This window comes from Garra rufa, chromosome 11, assembly GCF_049309525.1.
Source record: "Garra rufa chromosome 11, GarRuf1.0, whole genome shotgun sequence".
NCBI lineage: Eukaryota > Metazoa > Chordata > Actinopteri > Cypriniformes > Cyprinidae > Garra > Garra rufa.
In genome coordinates this window covers 24,184,881-24,197,898 of record NC_133371.1, presented here as the reverse complement: position 1 = coordinate 24,197,898, position 13,018 = coordinate 24,184,881, and the positions used below count along the sequence as shown (strand labels likewise).

General features: G+C 38.5%; 1 protein-coding gene across 1 annotated transcript in view; it reads right to left on the bottom strand.

The window, feature by feature from the left end:
• The window catches only part of sipa1l3 (signal-induced proliferation-associated 1 like 3), a 130,676-nt gene that overhangs the window by 11,338 nt on the left and 106,320 nt on the right, over positions 1–13,018 (bottom strand). The window contains exons 11-15 of the mRNA XM_073850095.1: positions 11,736–11,972; positions 11,456–11,632; positions 3,951–4,072; positions 3,325–3,437; positions 2,798–3,240 (exon numbers count right to left, since the gene is read on the bottom strand). Coding sequence (XP_073706196.1) covers positions 2,798–3,240; positions 3,325–3,437; positions 3,951–4,072; positions 11,456–11,632; positions 11,736–11,972 — 1,092 coding nt within the window. The remainder of the gene's footprint in view (positions 1–2,797; positions 3,241–3,324; positions 3,438–3,950; positions 4,073–11,455; positions 11,633–11,735; positions 11,973–13,018) is intronic.

Below are 13,018 nucleotides of genomic sequence, written 5' to 3'. Positions count from 1 at the left end.
TATATAAGTGTGGAGCGATGTGAAGATCAGCTGTTTAAATGAACCATCCATTCATCATATCAGCATGCAAAACTAAGAATTAGAATAATAGTAATAGGAAGATCGTGTGCGCTTAGCTAAATCAGAGAAAAAATATAGGTGCGGGTAGATAACACTATTGCCTGATTTTGCTTTATTTCGTCGTCAAAAGTACAATTTTGCTCTCTTTTGTCATCAAAAGTATTCTGAAACAAGTCACAACTGAGCCGCTGTGCATCTCCATTTAAACAGCGGTGTTTCGTTTGAGAATGAACGTGCATTTTAAACGAATCTAGTAAAATGATTAAATTTCCCATTCATGAAGACAGTCATTTGCTTTACTCAGGAATGAATCAGCTGTTCGAACGAATCAAATGAATATGATTCAGTAATTAAATCAGTGTCTTGCCGCCATCTGCTGGCAGGTCCTCTCAGTTATATAAATCATTTAAAATTTCTGTATTCAAAATTTTATTTAAAACATTAAAGTTTAACATTAATCTCAGCTCTTAAACTTTTATGCAAATGATTAACAGTTTTTAAATTATCTGTTTTATATATTTAATACTTGGTCAGTTTGATTTGTTTGGTTAACTTTGGTTAAATCTTTTATAATAATACTGTGCAGTGCACAAAATCAAGATCCGAAAGATGGTTCATTGTGTTCATTGTTCATGATGTTAAGTTTAGAAATGATGCGCATCCACTTATTATTAGTGTGACATTTTAGCACGCAAATAAAGGGAAGAACTTCAAGATATCGGCCAAAAAAATTGGCAGCACATATCGGCCATCGGCTGACCCTGACCTCTAAACATCGGCATAAGCTATAGAAAAACGCATATCGGTCGACCTCTACTGCTGTCACTTTAAGAGCTACCCGGATCCAATATACTGTTACACATGTGTGTTCTTTCGCAACTGTTTGCTTTCATTTAAAAACCTAAATTACTGTGTTTATGACAATATTTGCAAAGACAGGCTTTTTGACACATACAAGTGTGTGCATTTAACCATTCAAGGCCTATGAAGCAACAAATATAACTGTTCAATATTCCCTCACTCCGAGCACCGTCTTCATGTATAATGAGTTCTCTTTCACCACTAATTGCATTTCAACAGCTTAAATCACTTGTTTTTAAACAGCAATGCTCAAAAACATGTGTAAACGATAAGTTTTTGTGACCACATACCACATCTTGATAATGTCAGACAGCTTTGAAAGAAAGGTATGTAATTGTATTACAATCAACCCAAAATTCCGACAACTGTTAGTATGACAATATTATAATAATATAATTAGGGCTGTCAATCGTTTACATTTTTTAATCGCGATTAATCGCATGGTTGTCATGAGTTAACTCGCGATTAATCGCACATTTTTATCTGTTCTAAATGTACCTTAAATTAATACTTTTTAAAGTTTTTAACACTCTAATCAACATTGGCATTGACAAATATGGATGCTTTAAGCAAATATGTGTTTATTATCAGTGAAACCATACTCGACATAGAGCATGAAGACTAGACATGTTTCAAATGTCATAGATGTTTTTCAAATAACTTGTTTATGTCTATTAGACACATGAAAAAAAGAACATAGAAACACCAGGTTCCCATTACTTCTCTTTCTTTGCACTGAGCAATTTACTTCCACAAGCCTGTTTAAATTATTTGCAGGACAGGGCAGCTCACTTCTTCTGAACAAGCAAAATCTACATTTATTATTACATTTCTTTGCCTCTCGGTGCCCACATACTGTAATTTGAGGCAGCCAAGTTCTCAACAAAACCGTTTCCATTATTTTGATTTAATATTTCTGTTATCAGACAACCAAAGTAATATGAAATAATAACTGAAAAAAATCCTGAATTATGATCATGATTCAATCACTGAAAAGAATCATTTACCAGCATCTGGACATAAGTCACTATTCCCTGCATTATTATCGTTGTTTTTAACTTCCTGTTTGAATGCCTCCAGGATCCTTTGACTTTTTAGGAGTTTACCCATTTAAAGTTATGGGATCGCAAAAACCTGCTTCTTTTTTTTTAATGTATTGTTTTGGTTATAATGTACTGATTGGAGAGCCTGGTCTCATGAAAATGCGCACTAGCACGACTTTCTGTTTCTATTTGGCATGCTATTAATAAGCTGAAATTAACTTTGGCGTGCATATGATATGCATGTGTTTGACATGCATGTGTTTGACGTGCATATAATACGCCGTTTTCGCTTGCATACTCGTATGTGGCTTTACGCATCAACTCCACAGCACCAATACTAACGTAGCCCGACTCCGCTTGCATTCATTAAATATGCCAGAAGTGCCGGTACGCACGAAAAAGTGCAAGTACGCAAAAGGATAAAATACAGAAGTGCCTGCGTACCGGCCCACTTCAAGCACTGGAATGAACATAACATCTGTTTTAACTGAAAGCGCTGCTCCTCTGCCGCTCGCTGAACAGAGCAGACGCAGATATAAAGAGAGGGAGGTGCGCGCGCATTGGGAGACCTCGCGCTCGTTCAGTAAAACCGGAGAGACTATATTAGGTTTGTCCAATTATGTGTTTATGTATTGTTGCTAGACACTTTTCGCTAGGTTGGCAACATTGTGCATCCATTTTTTTAACTTTAGGCTAGGTATTGGGTCAAACAGAAAATGCGCCTGCGTTAATCGCGGGTTACTAAAATTAGTGCCGTTAAAATGAATTTGCGTTAACGCGCTATTAACGCGTTAATTTTGACAGCCCTAAATATAATATGATAAAATCAATACCTTGGTTTGAAGTTGTCGACATTGGCTGATCCAGGAGGTGGGAATGTGCGTGTGCGATAGTTCTTGCTTTGATTGGCAGATGCAATGATTGGTGACGACTCCCTGCGACGGCCGTCTCCGGACGCCCTCCCTCCCGTTGCGGACATCTCCTGCAAGCCGCTGTAGGTAGCAGAGCCATGCAGAGGTTTATGGGGGGTTCCCGCAAGGCTGCGACTAGGTTTGGCTCCTTTAGTGTTAGGACTTGGCGTGTAGAGAGATGCATCGATGCCACTGTCACTGGACCCTCCCTTGCCCATGGGGTCAGGGTCGGGGTCTGAAGGGTCACTCAGGGCACCGGAAACCCCACCTCCCACGCTGTCAAACCAGCGCTCGTCGCTGTGACTGCTGGAAGCATTGCTGGAAAGCGTGTTACTGCTGGAGTGACTGGAATAGTGTGCCTCACCCTGAGAGAGAGCAGGAGGAAGAGTGATTAGTCCAGTTAGTAACATACTTTCCTGGTTGCCCTAATGATGAGAATGAGTCTTTACCTTAGAGTGGCGGTTTGGAGAGTCCTTCCCTGCAACGTCCTGTCGAGTCTGTCTTCTCGGAGCAGAGCCCACTGAAACGCCTCGTGATGAAGCAGGAACATGCCACATGGGCTCTGTCATAACACACAAACAAAAAAGAGGTAAAACTCACAATGACACATTTTTTTTAAGTTCTAAACAAAAGTGATATTTCATCTTTTAAAAATGTCAAAACTTCTAAACACTTAAGAGCAGGTTGTGGCACTCCCGTGAACACGGAAGAGAAGAAATTGTTGAATAAGGATGTTATTTTGGTTTTGTCTGCGCATAAAAAGTAGTCTCATAGCTTTATAACATTAAGGTTGAACCACTGATGTCACATGGATTATTTTAACAATGTCCTTACTACCTGTCTGGGCCTTAAACGTGTCAGTTGCGTTGCAGTCTATGCAGGGTCAGAAAGCTCTCGCATTTCATCAAAAATATCTTAACGTGTTCAATGATTTTTGTAAAGAAGCCTATATTTCCTGTGTATCCAGCAGAGGGCAGAGTTCACTTAGTGTTGGGGCCGTACACAAAACATATTTACAGCAGTTTTTGTTTAAGGACTGATTCTCCCTACATATCTTTGCATTGTGTTTGTTTACCTGATTTGTTGCGTTCCATCGTGCTTTCTTGGCTAGTGAAACCAGATGACGATTCTCCACTCGAGACATCGACTGTAATGTGTGGATCAAATGGCTGAAGAGGCCGCTGGACTGATCCAAACCTACACACACAGCAAATATTAACATGTTATTAAATATGTCATCAGTCATCAGATTTTTTTTAAAGCCAAAAATCATAAGGATATTAGCTAAAGATCATGTTCCATGAAGATATTTAGTAAATTTCCTACTATAAATATATCAAAACTTAATTTTTGATTAGTAATATGCATTGACAAGACAATTTTCTCAATATTTAGATTTTTTTGCAGCCTCAGATTCCAGATTTTAAATATAGTCCTATGTTAATAAACCATACATCAATGGGAAGTTTATTTATTCAGCGTTCACATCATATAAATCTCAATTTCAAAAAATTGACCCGACTGGTTTTGTGGTCCAGGGTCACATATATTCTTATTTAACTTACTATTACAACATGTTATCCAGCTAAATTCTGATCATTTGGTTCAGGTTGGCTGGTATTGCATTGGAGAGCAGTGTTTTGGAAGAAGCACATGTGGTTAGAGTTAGCAAAACAGTGGAAAATGCTTACGGCAGCTTGAAAGTCAACATGAAATACTGTTCACAGATAACAAGGGATGTGATTTTAGTCATCAAAATTAATTGGATTGTGGACAGGGTGACAGCTGGCTGAAGGGGAGTTTGGTCACATCAGCCAAAAAGGAAAGTTTGTCATTATTAAGAAGTCATTATTTTAGTTTTCTTAGCGTATTCTCGTTGCTTTGTAACATTATGGTTGAACCACTATTGTCACATGGACTATTTTAACAATGTCCTTACTACCTTTCTAGACCTTGAATGTGGAAGTACCGTCGCTGTTTATGCAGGGTCAGAAAGTTCTCGGATTTTATCAAAAATATCTTAATTTGTGTTCTGAAGATGAACAAAGGTCTTATGGGTTTGGAACAACATGAGGGTGAGTAATTAATGACAGAACTGTCATTTTTGGGTGAACTATCCAGGGTCATTTTTGACACCCCGCAGCTACATCTGCATCATACACATGCCACATTGAATCCCAAGTCTGTTGCAACCCAAGTGTTCTGTCACTTGTCACCTTGTGGGTTTGAGCGGTGATGTACGGCTAGATCTGATGGGAGTAATAATAGCACTCATTAACGCATCTCGCTGAATCACCACCATAAACAGAGTCAGTGTGAAATGTTAACAGACTCAGTAGCCCAACATGTCTCTATAACGCCCTAATGCACTTTAAACTGTTGACACATTTCAGGGAAACTTTAAACACTTTAAAGTGCCCCTATTATGCCTTTTCAAATATGATATTTCATGTAGTGTGTCATGTAGCTGTATGTGAACATAAACTATCTGCAAAGTTGTGACGCTGACAGTGCACTATAAATAAAGTTTTTGTCTAACAAAAAAAGAGTCGGCTCACATTCGCCTAAACGAGTCGTCAGCAATTCGAATCTTTTTTCTGTAACGGCCACACGTCACGAGCTACACATTTGCGTAATGTCCGCCCACATTCAATTTCGCGAACAACTTGCCCGCCCACAAACAGTAGGCCTACCATTTTCACGTGGATTACATCATGTCAAGAAGACGCCCTGCGCTGTGAGAGTGAATTTGTTTTATATGCCCTTCCGAAAGATGAAACTATCAAGAATGAGTGGTTAACATTAATTTTTTCAACACCTCAGCAGTCCAATGCCAATCTTGTGTTGTGTTCGCGTCATTTTACTGATGACTGCTTTTCCAATCCTGGGGAGTAACGTTACAACGCGAGATTCACCAAACGCTTGGTTTTAAAAAATGGATCAGTGCCCAGTTTATTTGGACCGGCTTGCTCCTCTGAACTTCTACCTGTAAGTATGATTAATAATTGTATTTTCTAGCGATCGTTCAAAATACGTCTTTGTGTACGTTATGGTGTGTAACAACCCCGCACATGTCTTGGTAACCGGCTAACTTGCGTTTCTGTAGTTCTGTTGTTCAGCTGTGAGTGCAATGTAGTCTAAAAATTGTGATTGATGCAGCTTGACTGTCTGTCTGCCTTATTAGTTTAAGTAATGATAATGATAAACGATGGCTTAACGCAGTGTTATGGATTGTACAGTGTTGAAGTTCACAACGTAGAGGTGTGCCCGGTTCGCTTACAAAAGCAAATTGCAAGCACTTTTAACAGGTAACATATGAAACCCACTGAGAAACGTCCTGCTCCGGTTGTGCTTGCAAAACAGTTTCTTGTCGATGTGACACTTCGACAGTTTCATCGTCAGACTCCGGCTCGAATTGATAGGGTAAAATCGAGGCTATCTTTTCTATGCATTAACAGGTCTCCGCAGCTGTCATTCAGTTATGCCAATGGGCGTTTCGTTTTTGCGCTGTAGCGGTAGACCAATCCAAAAGGACTGCACCATCTGACCAATCACAGCAGTGAGGGCTCAAGGAAAGGAGGGGTTTAGAGAGACTGATTCTTCGAACTGCTTCAAACGAGTCGTTTACGAATCATTTAGAAACGGGGTAAAAATAAATCAAATTTTGGAGAAAACTAAAGTGTTTTTTGAACTTGCATACATGTAAACCTGTTTTAAGAGACTATTACAACAATATTAACTACCTTTAAAATGGCATAATAGGGGCACTTTAAACATTGCGTGAGCTAGAGTTTGAAACTGACTTTAGTATTAGTATTTCCAAGTGAAACAGAATATTGCATAGAGGGTGGGGTTTGAATTTAGATAAACTACTCATAAACTCTAGCTCAAAGAAAATTGAATTTGGAGAATAAGGGTTAAAGGGATCGTTGACGCTCATTAATTACTCACCCTCATGTCGTTCCAAATCAATAAGACCTTCGTTCATCTTCAGAACACAAATTAAAGGTTGTATCAGCGATTTCTAGCCTGAAACATAAAGTGTCAAATTCAGCTGACCTTTAATCACGATCCGCTCGCTGCCTGCCCCATAAATTGTCTGTGAAAAAACCGCGTCTCTCTGGTCAGCCTAGAGTCCGAGATATGCCAAAAAAAACAATCGGCACTACCAACCTTTCCACACATAAACAAACAGTGTTCCAACCACTGTTGGTGTTGTGGACTTTCGCTCCGCCTCCCTCACATCCCTGCACCAGTAGGAAAGTCCACAACACCAAACCCCTGACGCTGATTGGTTGGAACACTGTTTGTTTATGTGTGGAAAGGTTGGTAGTGCCGATTGTTTTTTTGGCATATCTCGGACCCTAGGCTGACCAGAGAGACGCGGGTTTTTCACAGACAATTTATGGGGCAGGCAGCGAGCGGATCGTGAAGAAAGGTCAGCTGAAATTGACACTTTATGTTTTAGGCTAGAAATCGCTGATACAACCTTTAAGACATTTCTCATGAAATTCAAGAGCTTTCTGACCCTGCATAGACAGCAACTGACATGTTCAAGCCCCAGAAGGTAGTAAGGACATCGTTAAAATAGTCCATGTGACATCAGTGGTACAACTGTAATGTTATGAAGCAACGAGAATGCATTTTATTATGACATTATTCAACAATTTCTTTTTTTCCATGTCAGTTTGTGCGTATGTCCAGTCAGACACATGCGTTGTGGTACTCCCCTGAGAAGAAAGTGTTGAATAAAGTCTTTATTTCTGTTTTCTTTGCATACAAGAAGTATTCTCGTAGCTTCATAAAATTATGGTTAAACCACTCATGTCACATGGACTATTTTAATAATGTTCTTACTACCTTTCAGGGCCTGGAACGTGGTAGTTGCGTTGCTGTCTATATAGGGATAGAAAAATATCTAACGAAGTTCTTATGGGTTTCAAACAACATAAGGGTGAGTATTTAATGACAGACTTTTTATTTTTGGGTGAACTGTCCCTTTAAATGAGAAGTTCACTTCCAAAACAAAAATACAGATAATTACTCACCGCCTTGTCATCCAAGATGTTCATGTCTTTCTTTCTTCAGTCGTAAAGAAATTATGTTTTTTGAGGAAAACATTTTAGGATTTCTCTTCATATAGTGAACTTCTATGGTGCCCACGAGTTTGAAATTCTAAAATGCAGTTTAAATGCAGCTTCAAAGGGCTCTAAACAATCCCAGCCGAGGAAGAAGGGTCTTATCTAGCAAAATGATCAGTTATTTTCTAACAAAAATTACAATTTATATGCTTTGATTGTCTTGTCTAGCTCTGCGTGAACTCTGTGTTTTCCGGTTTAAGACAGTTAGGGTGTGTTGAAAAACTCCCATCTCATTTTCTCCTCCGACTTGTCCAAAATCAACCTAATTTTGCTGCAGAAGTACCGACCCAGTGTTTACAAAGTGAATGTTCAAAGATCAAGCGCCCTTTAACAAAAAAAGGTAAAACAGCAATGTAGAATGATTTTGAAAATGGAGGAGAAAACGAGATGGAAGTTTTTCGACATACCCAACTGTATTGACCAGGATTATACAGAGTATGCATGCACATGGCAGAACTAGACAAGGTGAGAATTTGAGATTGAAAAGTATAAAAACTGTAATTTTTGTTTAGAAAATAATTGATTGTTTCACTAGACAAGACCCTTATTCCTTGGCCATTGCTGGGATCGTTTAGAGCCTTTTGAAGCTGCATTTAAACTGCATTTTGGAAGTTCAACCTCATGGGAACCATAGAAGTCCACTATATGGAGAGATATCCTGAAATGTTTACCTCAAAAAACTATTTCTTTACGATTGAAGAAAGAAAAACATGAACATCATGGATGACAAGGGGGTGAGTAAATTATCTGTAAATTTTTGTTCTAGAAGCGAACTTCTCCTTTAAGGATGTTCTGCCTCGGCCATAAAACATGCAAAAAATGAACGCCATTCTGGGGAAGCAAATTTTCAGGTGTTGACTCAAGATTACAAAGATGATTTATTTCTGTAGATTAACTAAGACTAGTAATGTCCGCTAACAAAGTAAACAGTCCATTTTGATTTTATGCAGACTTCAAAATATGGTTCAGAATCGTAATTATCTTGCTAATAAAGCTCTTTGTGAGCTCTATAAATATTTAAGGTGTTTGTTATGGGGTTGGTGTTTGTAGTGGACAAGCCCTAATTAGATGCAGAACAACCAGGATATGCTAATCAATGACCCACTTTTTCAATTACATTAAATATGAATGCATGTGACTAGGAAAGACTGAGAAGGAGGAAAAAATGATTTTTTTGCCCATTTCCTTTCTTATTCCTAGTCTTATTGTGAACAATTCAGTGTATGTTAACTTCAAAAATCCCCAAGCATTCACAACAAGTTCCTCTGGTTAAACAGGGCAGACAATCAAGCATACAATAGTGCACAATGAAAGTCTGTACATGCCATGACCTCTGCATTAAACACAATCATTCCCAAACACACAATAAGCTTGTAAATCAGTCTAGGTCTAGCTGATACATGCCTCAACCACAGCCTCTCATTTACCATCAGACACACCCACCGATGATGGTAAAGAACGCCTGAAGATGTTAATTTATAGCTTCTGCTGTATCAGTTCCCAGTAGTTACGGGTAAAATACAGAATATTTACATTAAATGAAAGCACTACAAATATCTAAATAATGTCTCTGATAGCAAACAGGGTTGGAAAGTTCAATGCCCACAAGAGTGTAAGTGAGTGTATATCACTACAGTTGAGGTCAAAAGTTTACATCCCTCTTTCAGAAGCTGCAAAATGTTTATTATTTTACCAAAACAAAAGGGATCATACAAAATGCATGCTATTGTTTATTTAGTACTGACCTGAATAAGGTATTTCACGTAAAATTTGTTTACATATAGTCCACAAGAGAAAATAATAGCTGAAGTTATAAAAATGACCCTGATTAAAAGTTTACACCCCCTTGATTCTTAATACTGTGTTCTCACCTGAATGATCCACAGATGTATTTTATCCCTTTCCAACAATGACTGTATGATATTGAGATCCTTTTTTCCCACACTGAGGACAACTGAGGGACTCATATGCAACTATTACTGAAGGTTCAAATGCTCACTGATGCTTCAAAAGGAATAAACATTCATTAAGAGCTGGGGTTGAAAACATTTGAACAGAATGGAGATGTGTACATTTTCCTTATTTTGCCTAAATATTAGGGCTGGGTATTGTGACCAATTTGGCAATTCGATTCGATTCTTATTTTTATTGTTTCGATTCGATTCGATTTCGATTCGATTCGATATCGATTAGCTATCAATATTTCATTTAAAATGTTAGTTTTGCAGACATGGGATCCATATTTTGATATAAATGCTGGTAACTGAAACTCCCCTACTTAAGTTTATTACTGAAATACACATCTACATTAATAATAGGGTTTATTTTAAACAACTTTTATTTTAAATGAACACTGTAACAAGAAGTCATAAATATGTGCATCCATTGTACACCATGTAAACAAACTGCAAAATGCACATTACTGTAAAAAATAAAAAGACTAAATGTGCAACAGTGTAATCTATTAAGAACTTCAAACATGTTTAAGAAATAAAACATTTTTCTAAATTCAAAACGTTCAAAACAGGCCCATCATAAAGCCCTTGTCTGCGTATACAAAACATTCTAACTGTCCATAAAACTAACAGTTCTTAACTACAGCCTAATCATTTTTGATCACCAGATTTTTCTGCAAAAAAAGCAGCTGATCAGCATGTTCTGATAGCTCCTTTGCGCTGTGATTAGATCACCAGCGGTTGAGAAAACTCTCTCAGCAGGAACACTAGTGACACCTTCAGGAGGAGAGGAGAATATTCATATCCTCTTACGTGAAGCACGTGCATTAAGAATCGATTTGGGGATTTCCCGAATCGATATCGTTGCGTTAAACTGAAGATCGATTAAAATCGGAGAATCGATATTTTTTACCCAGCCCTACTAAATATCATATTTTTTCATTTAGTACTGCCATTCAGAGGCTACAGGAGATAGTTACATGTTTCCCAATAGACAAACAAGTTATATTTAACCTGATCTTCAAATTCAAAAAGTGTTCACTCCCCGGCTCCTTCTGGATCATCAGTGAGCATTTGAACCTTCTGTAATAGTTGCATATGAGTCCCTCAGTTGTCCTCAGTGTGAAAAGATGGATCTCGAAATCATACAGTCATTGTTGGGAAGGGTTCAAATGCACAAAAATGCAAAGAATTTGTGGGACCTGAAGGATTTTTTGAAAAACAGCAGGCAGTTTAACTGTTTAGGACAAACAAGTGACTCATGAACAACTATCACTCATGAACACTATTAAAAAAAATCAAGATGATGTTAACCTTTGACCTCAACTGTATATCATGAAAATGCTAAAAAACACTAGCTCTAGTTTGCCACTGAATGGCTCATCTATGAATTTTAGTGTGTGAATCTCTCCGAACAGAAGTGAGTCAGAAGAAAGTGTTGCAATGTACTGATGGCAAATGCTTCAAATAACAAAACAACTAACCCGTCTCGAGTGGGTTTATAGTGGACAAAGGGTCCGCTGAGTCCCGGCACCCCCAGTGCGGTGGAGCTGAACCCAGAGCCTGGACTGGAGAAACTAGCTGAAGGGTTTCTGTACGGCATTCCTCTGTCCCCGGCATGAGGAGACACACTGTAATGGTTCTCTGGGTAACTGACAGGCCTGTGGGAGGAGACGGAAATAGATAGTGAGAAGCAAAACACAGCCAACAGATCTGGCCAATAGCTGGTTTCTCTGAGATTAACTATATGCCCAAATGTCTCACCTTTTACCAGAGATGTGTTGGGGCTCTCTGTATGGAATGGGGACCAGAGCTTTGTGTGTACGGCTGGGGACTGGTGGGGGTCCGCTGGGGGTCCAGCGCTGAGCAGAGCTGTGTGTACCAGGGGGGCTGTCCCAGCGCCATACTGGGGTTCTCTGCCCACCACGATACCCTGCAGCCACTGGCTCCGCTTCTCCCTTCTGCTCCATCATCTTCATCTCGTACTCCTCTGTACAGCCCCTAAAAACACAATCAAAGCTGTCAATATTAGTGCATTAACGCAGGGGATTTATTTATCCAGTTTAATGCCGTTAAAAATACTTAAGACCGTTAACGCAAGGGCAGGGCTAGGGTTGGCCACCCCACTCACAACTGCTACTTCTGTCTCTTTTAATTTTCTTGACAATAAGTGTCTTTATTAGTCACAGAACGTCTTTACAACCACATCGCATGCGGAAATTTTCAGATGCGCACTCAAAGACAACTTTGCCTTAGCGCAGAAATAGAACAGGTGACAAAAGAGCTTCAGTAGAACAACAGTGAACTGTGGTCAGATGAGATGTTGTCAGGCCATATGTCAGTAAAAACAACTTTACCTGTTCTGTCAGCAACCTGATCTCATGGCAATTCATACATGTTTTATAAGGTAACTAATTGATTTTTCACTAAACGTACAAATTTGTATGAGCCAGGTTGTACGAAATTTGCACAAATTTGTCACCTTGTAAAATACATACGAATTGGTCGTGATAGAGTGTTGGTTATACTGTGCTTGCACTCTTTAATATCATGCACAAATGCAGCAGTAGCCTCTGTCATTTCATATTAAAGCGCAAATTAAACTATAAGCATGCGTGTCAGATTCGCATCTCATTCAGCAGCGGCAGCTCTTAAAGTAGTAGCAGCCAAAATAAGCAAAGAACCCAGCTGCTGTGATGTCTGTTAATCAAAGAACAAAAGAAAAAAGAGCAAATCAATAACTTATGTAGCTATAAGGATTCAACTATATTTAATTTAGTATTTAGTGTTTGATAACTTCATTCAATTTCTGTGTATTTACTTGCTAAAGGTCACAGGTAAATAATGGGTTTATGTGAAGATTGTTTTAAGTTCACTTCAGTTTTTTAAAGTCTAATAAATGTTAAAATTGATAGCTCTCAATTATAATGTCAGTATATTCAGTAGTTAAATATTAAATAATAGGGAATAAACAAACAATTTCCTAGAGATATCAGTAATATTATTATCAGTAATACCTTCAGTCATAAAAAAATATTTAACACACA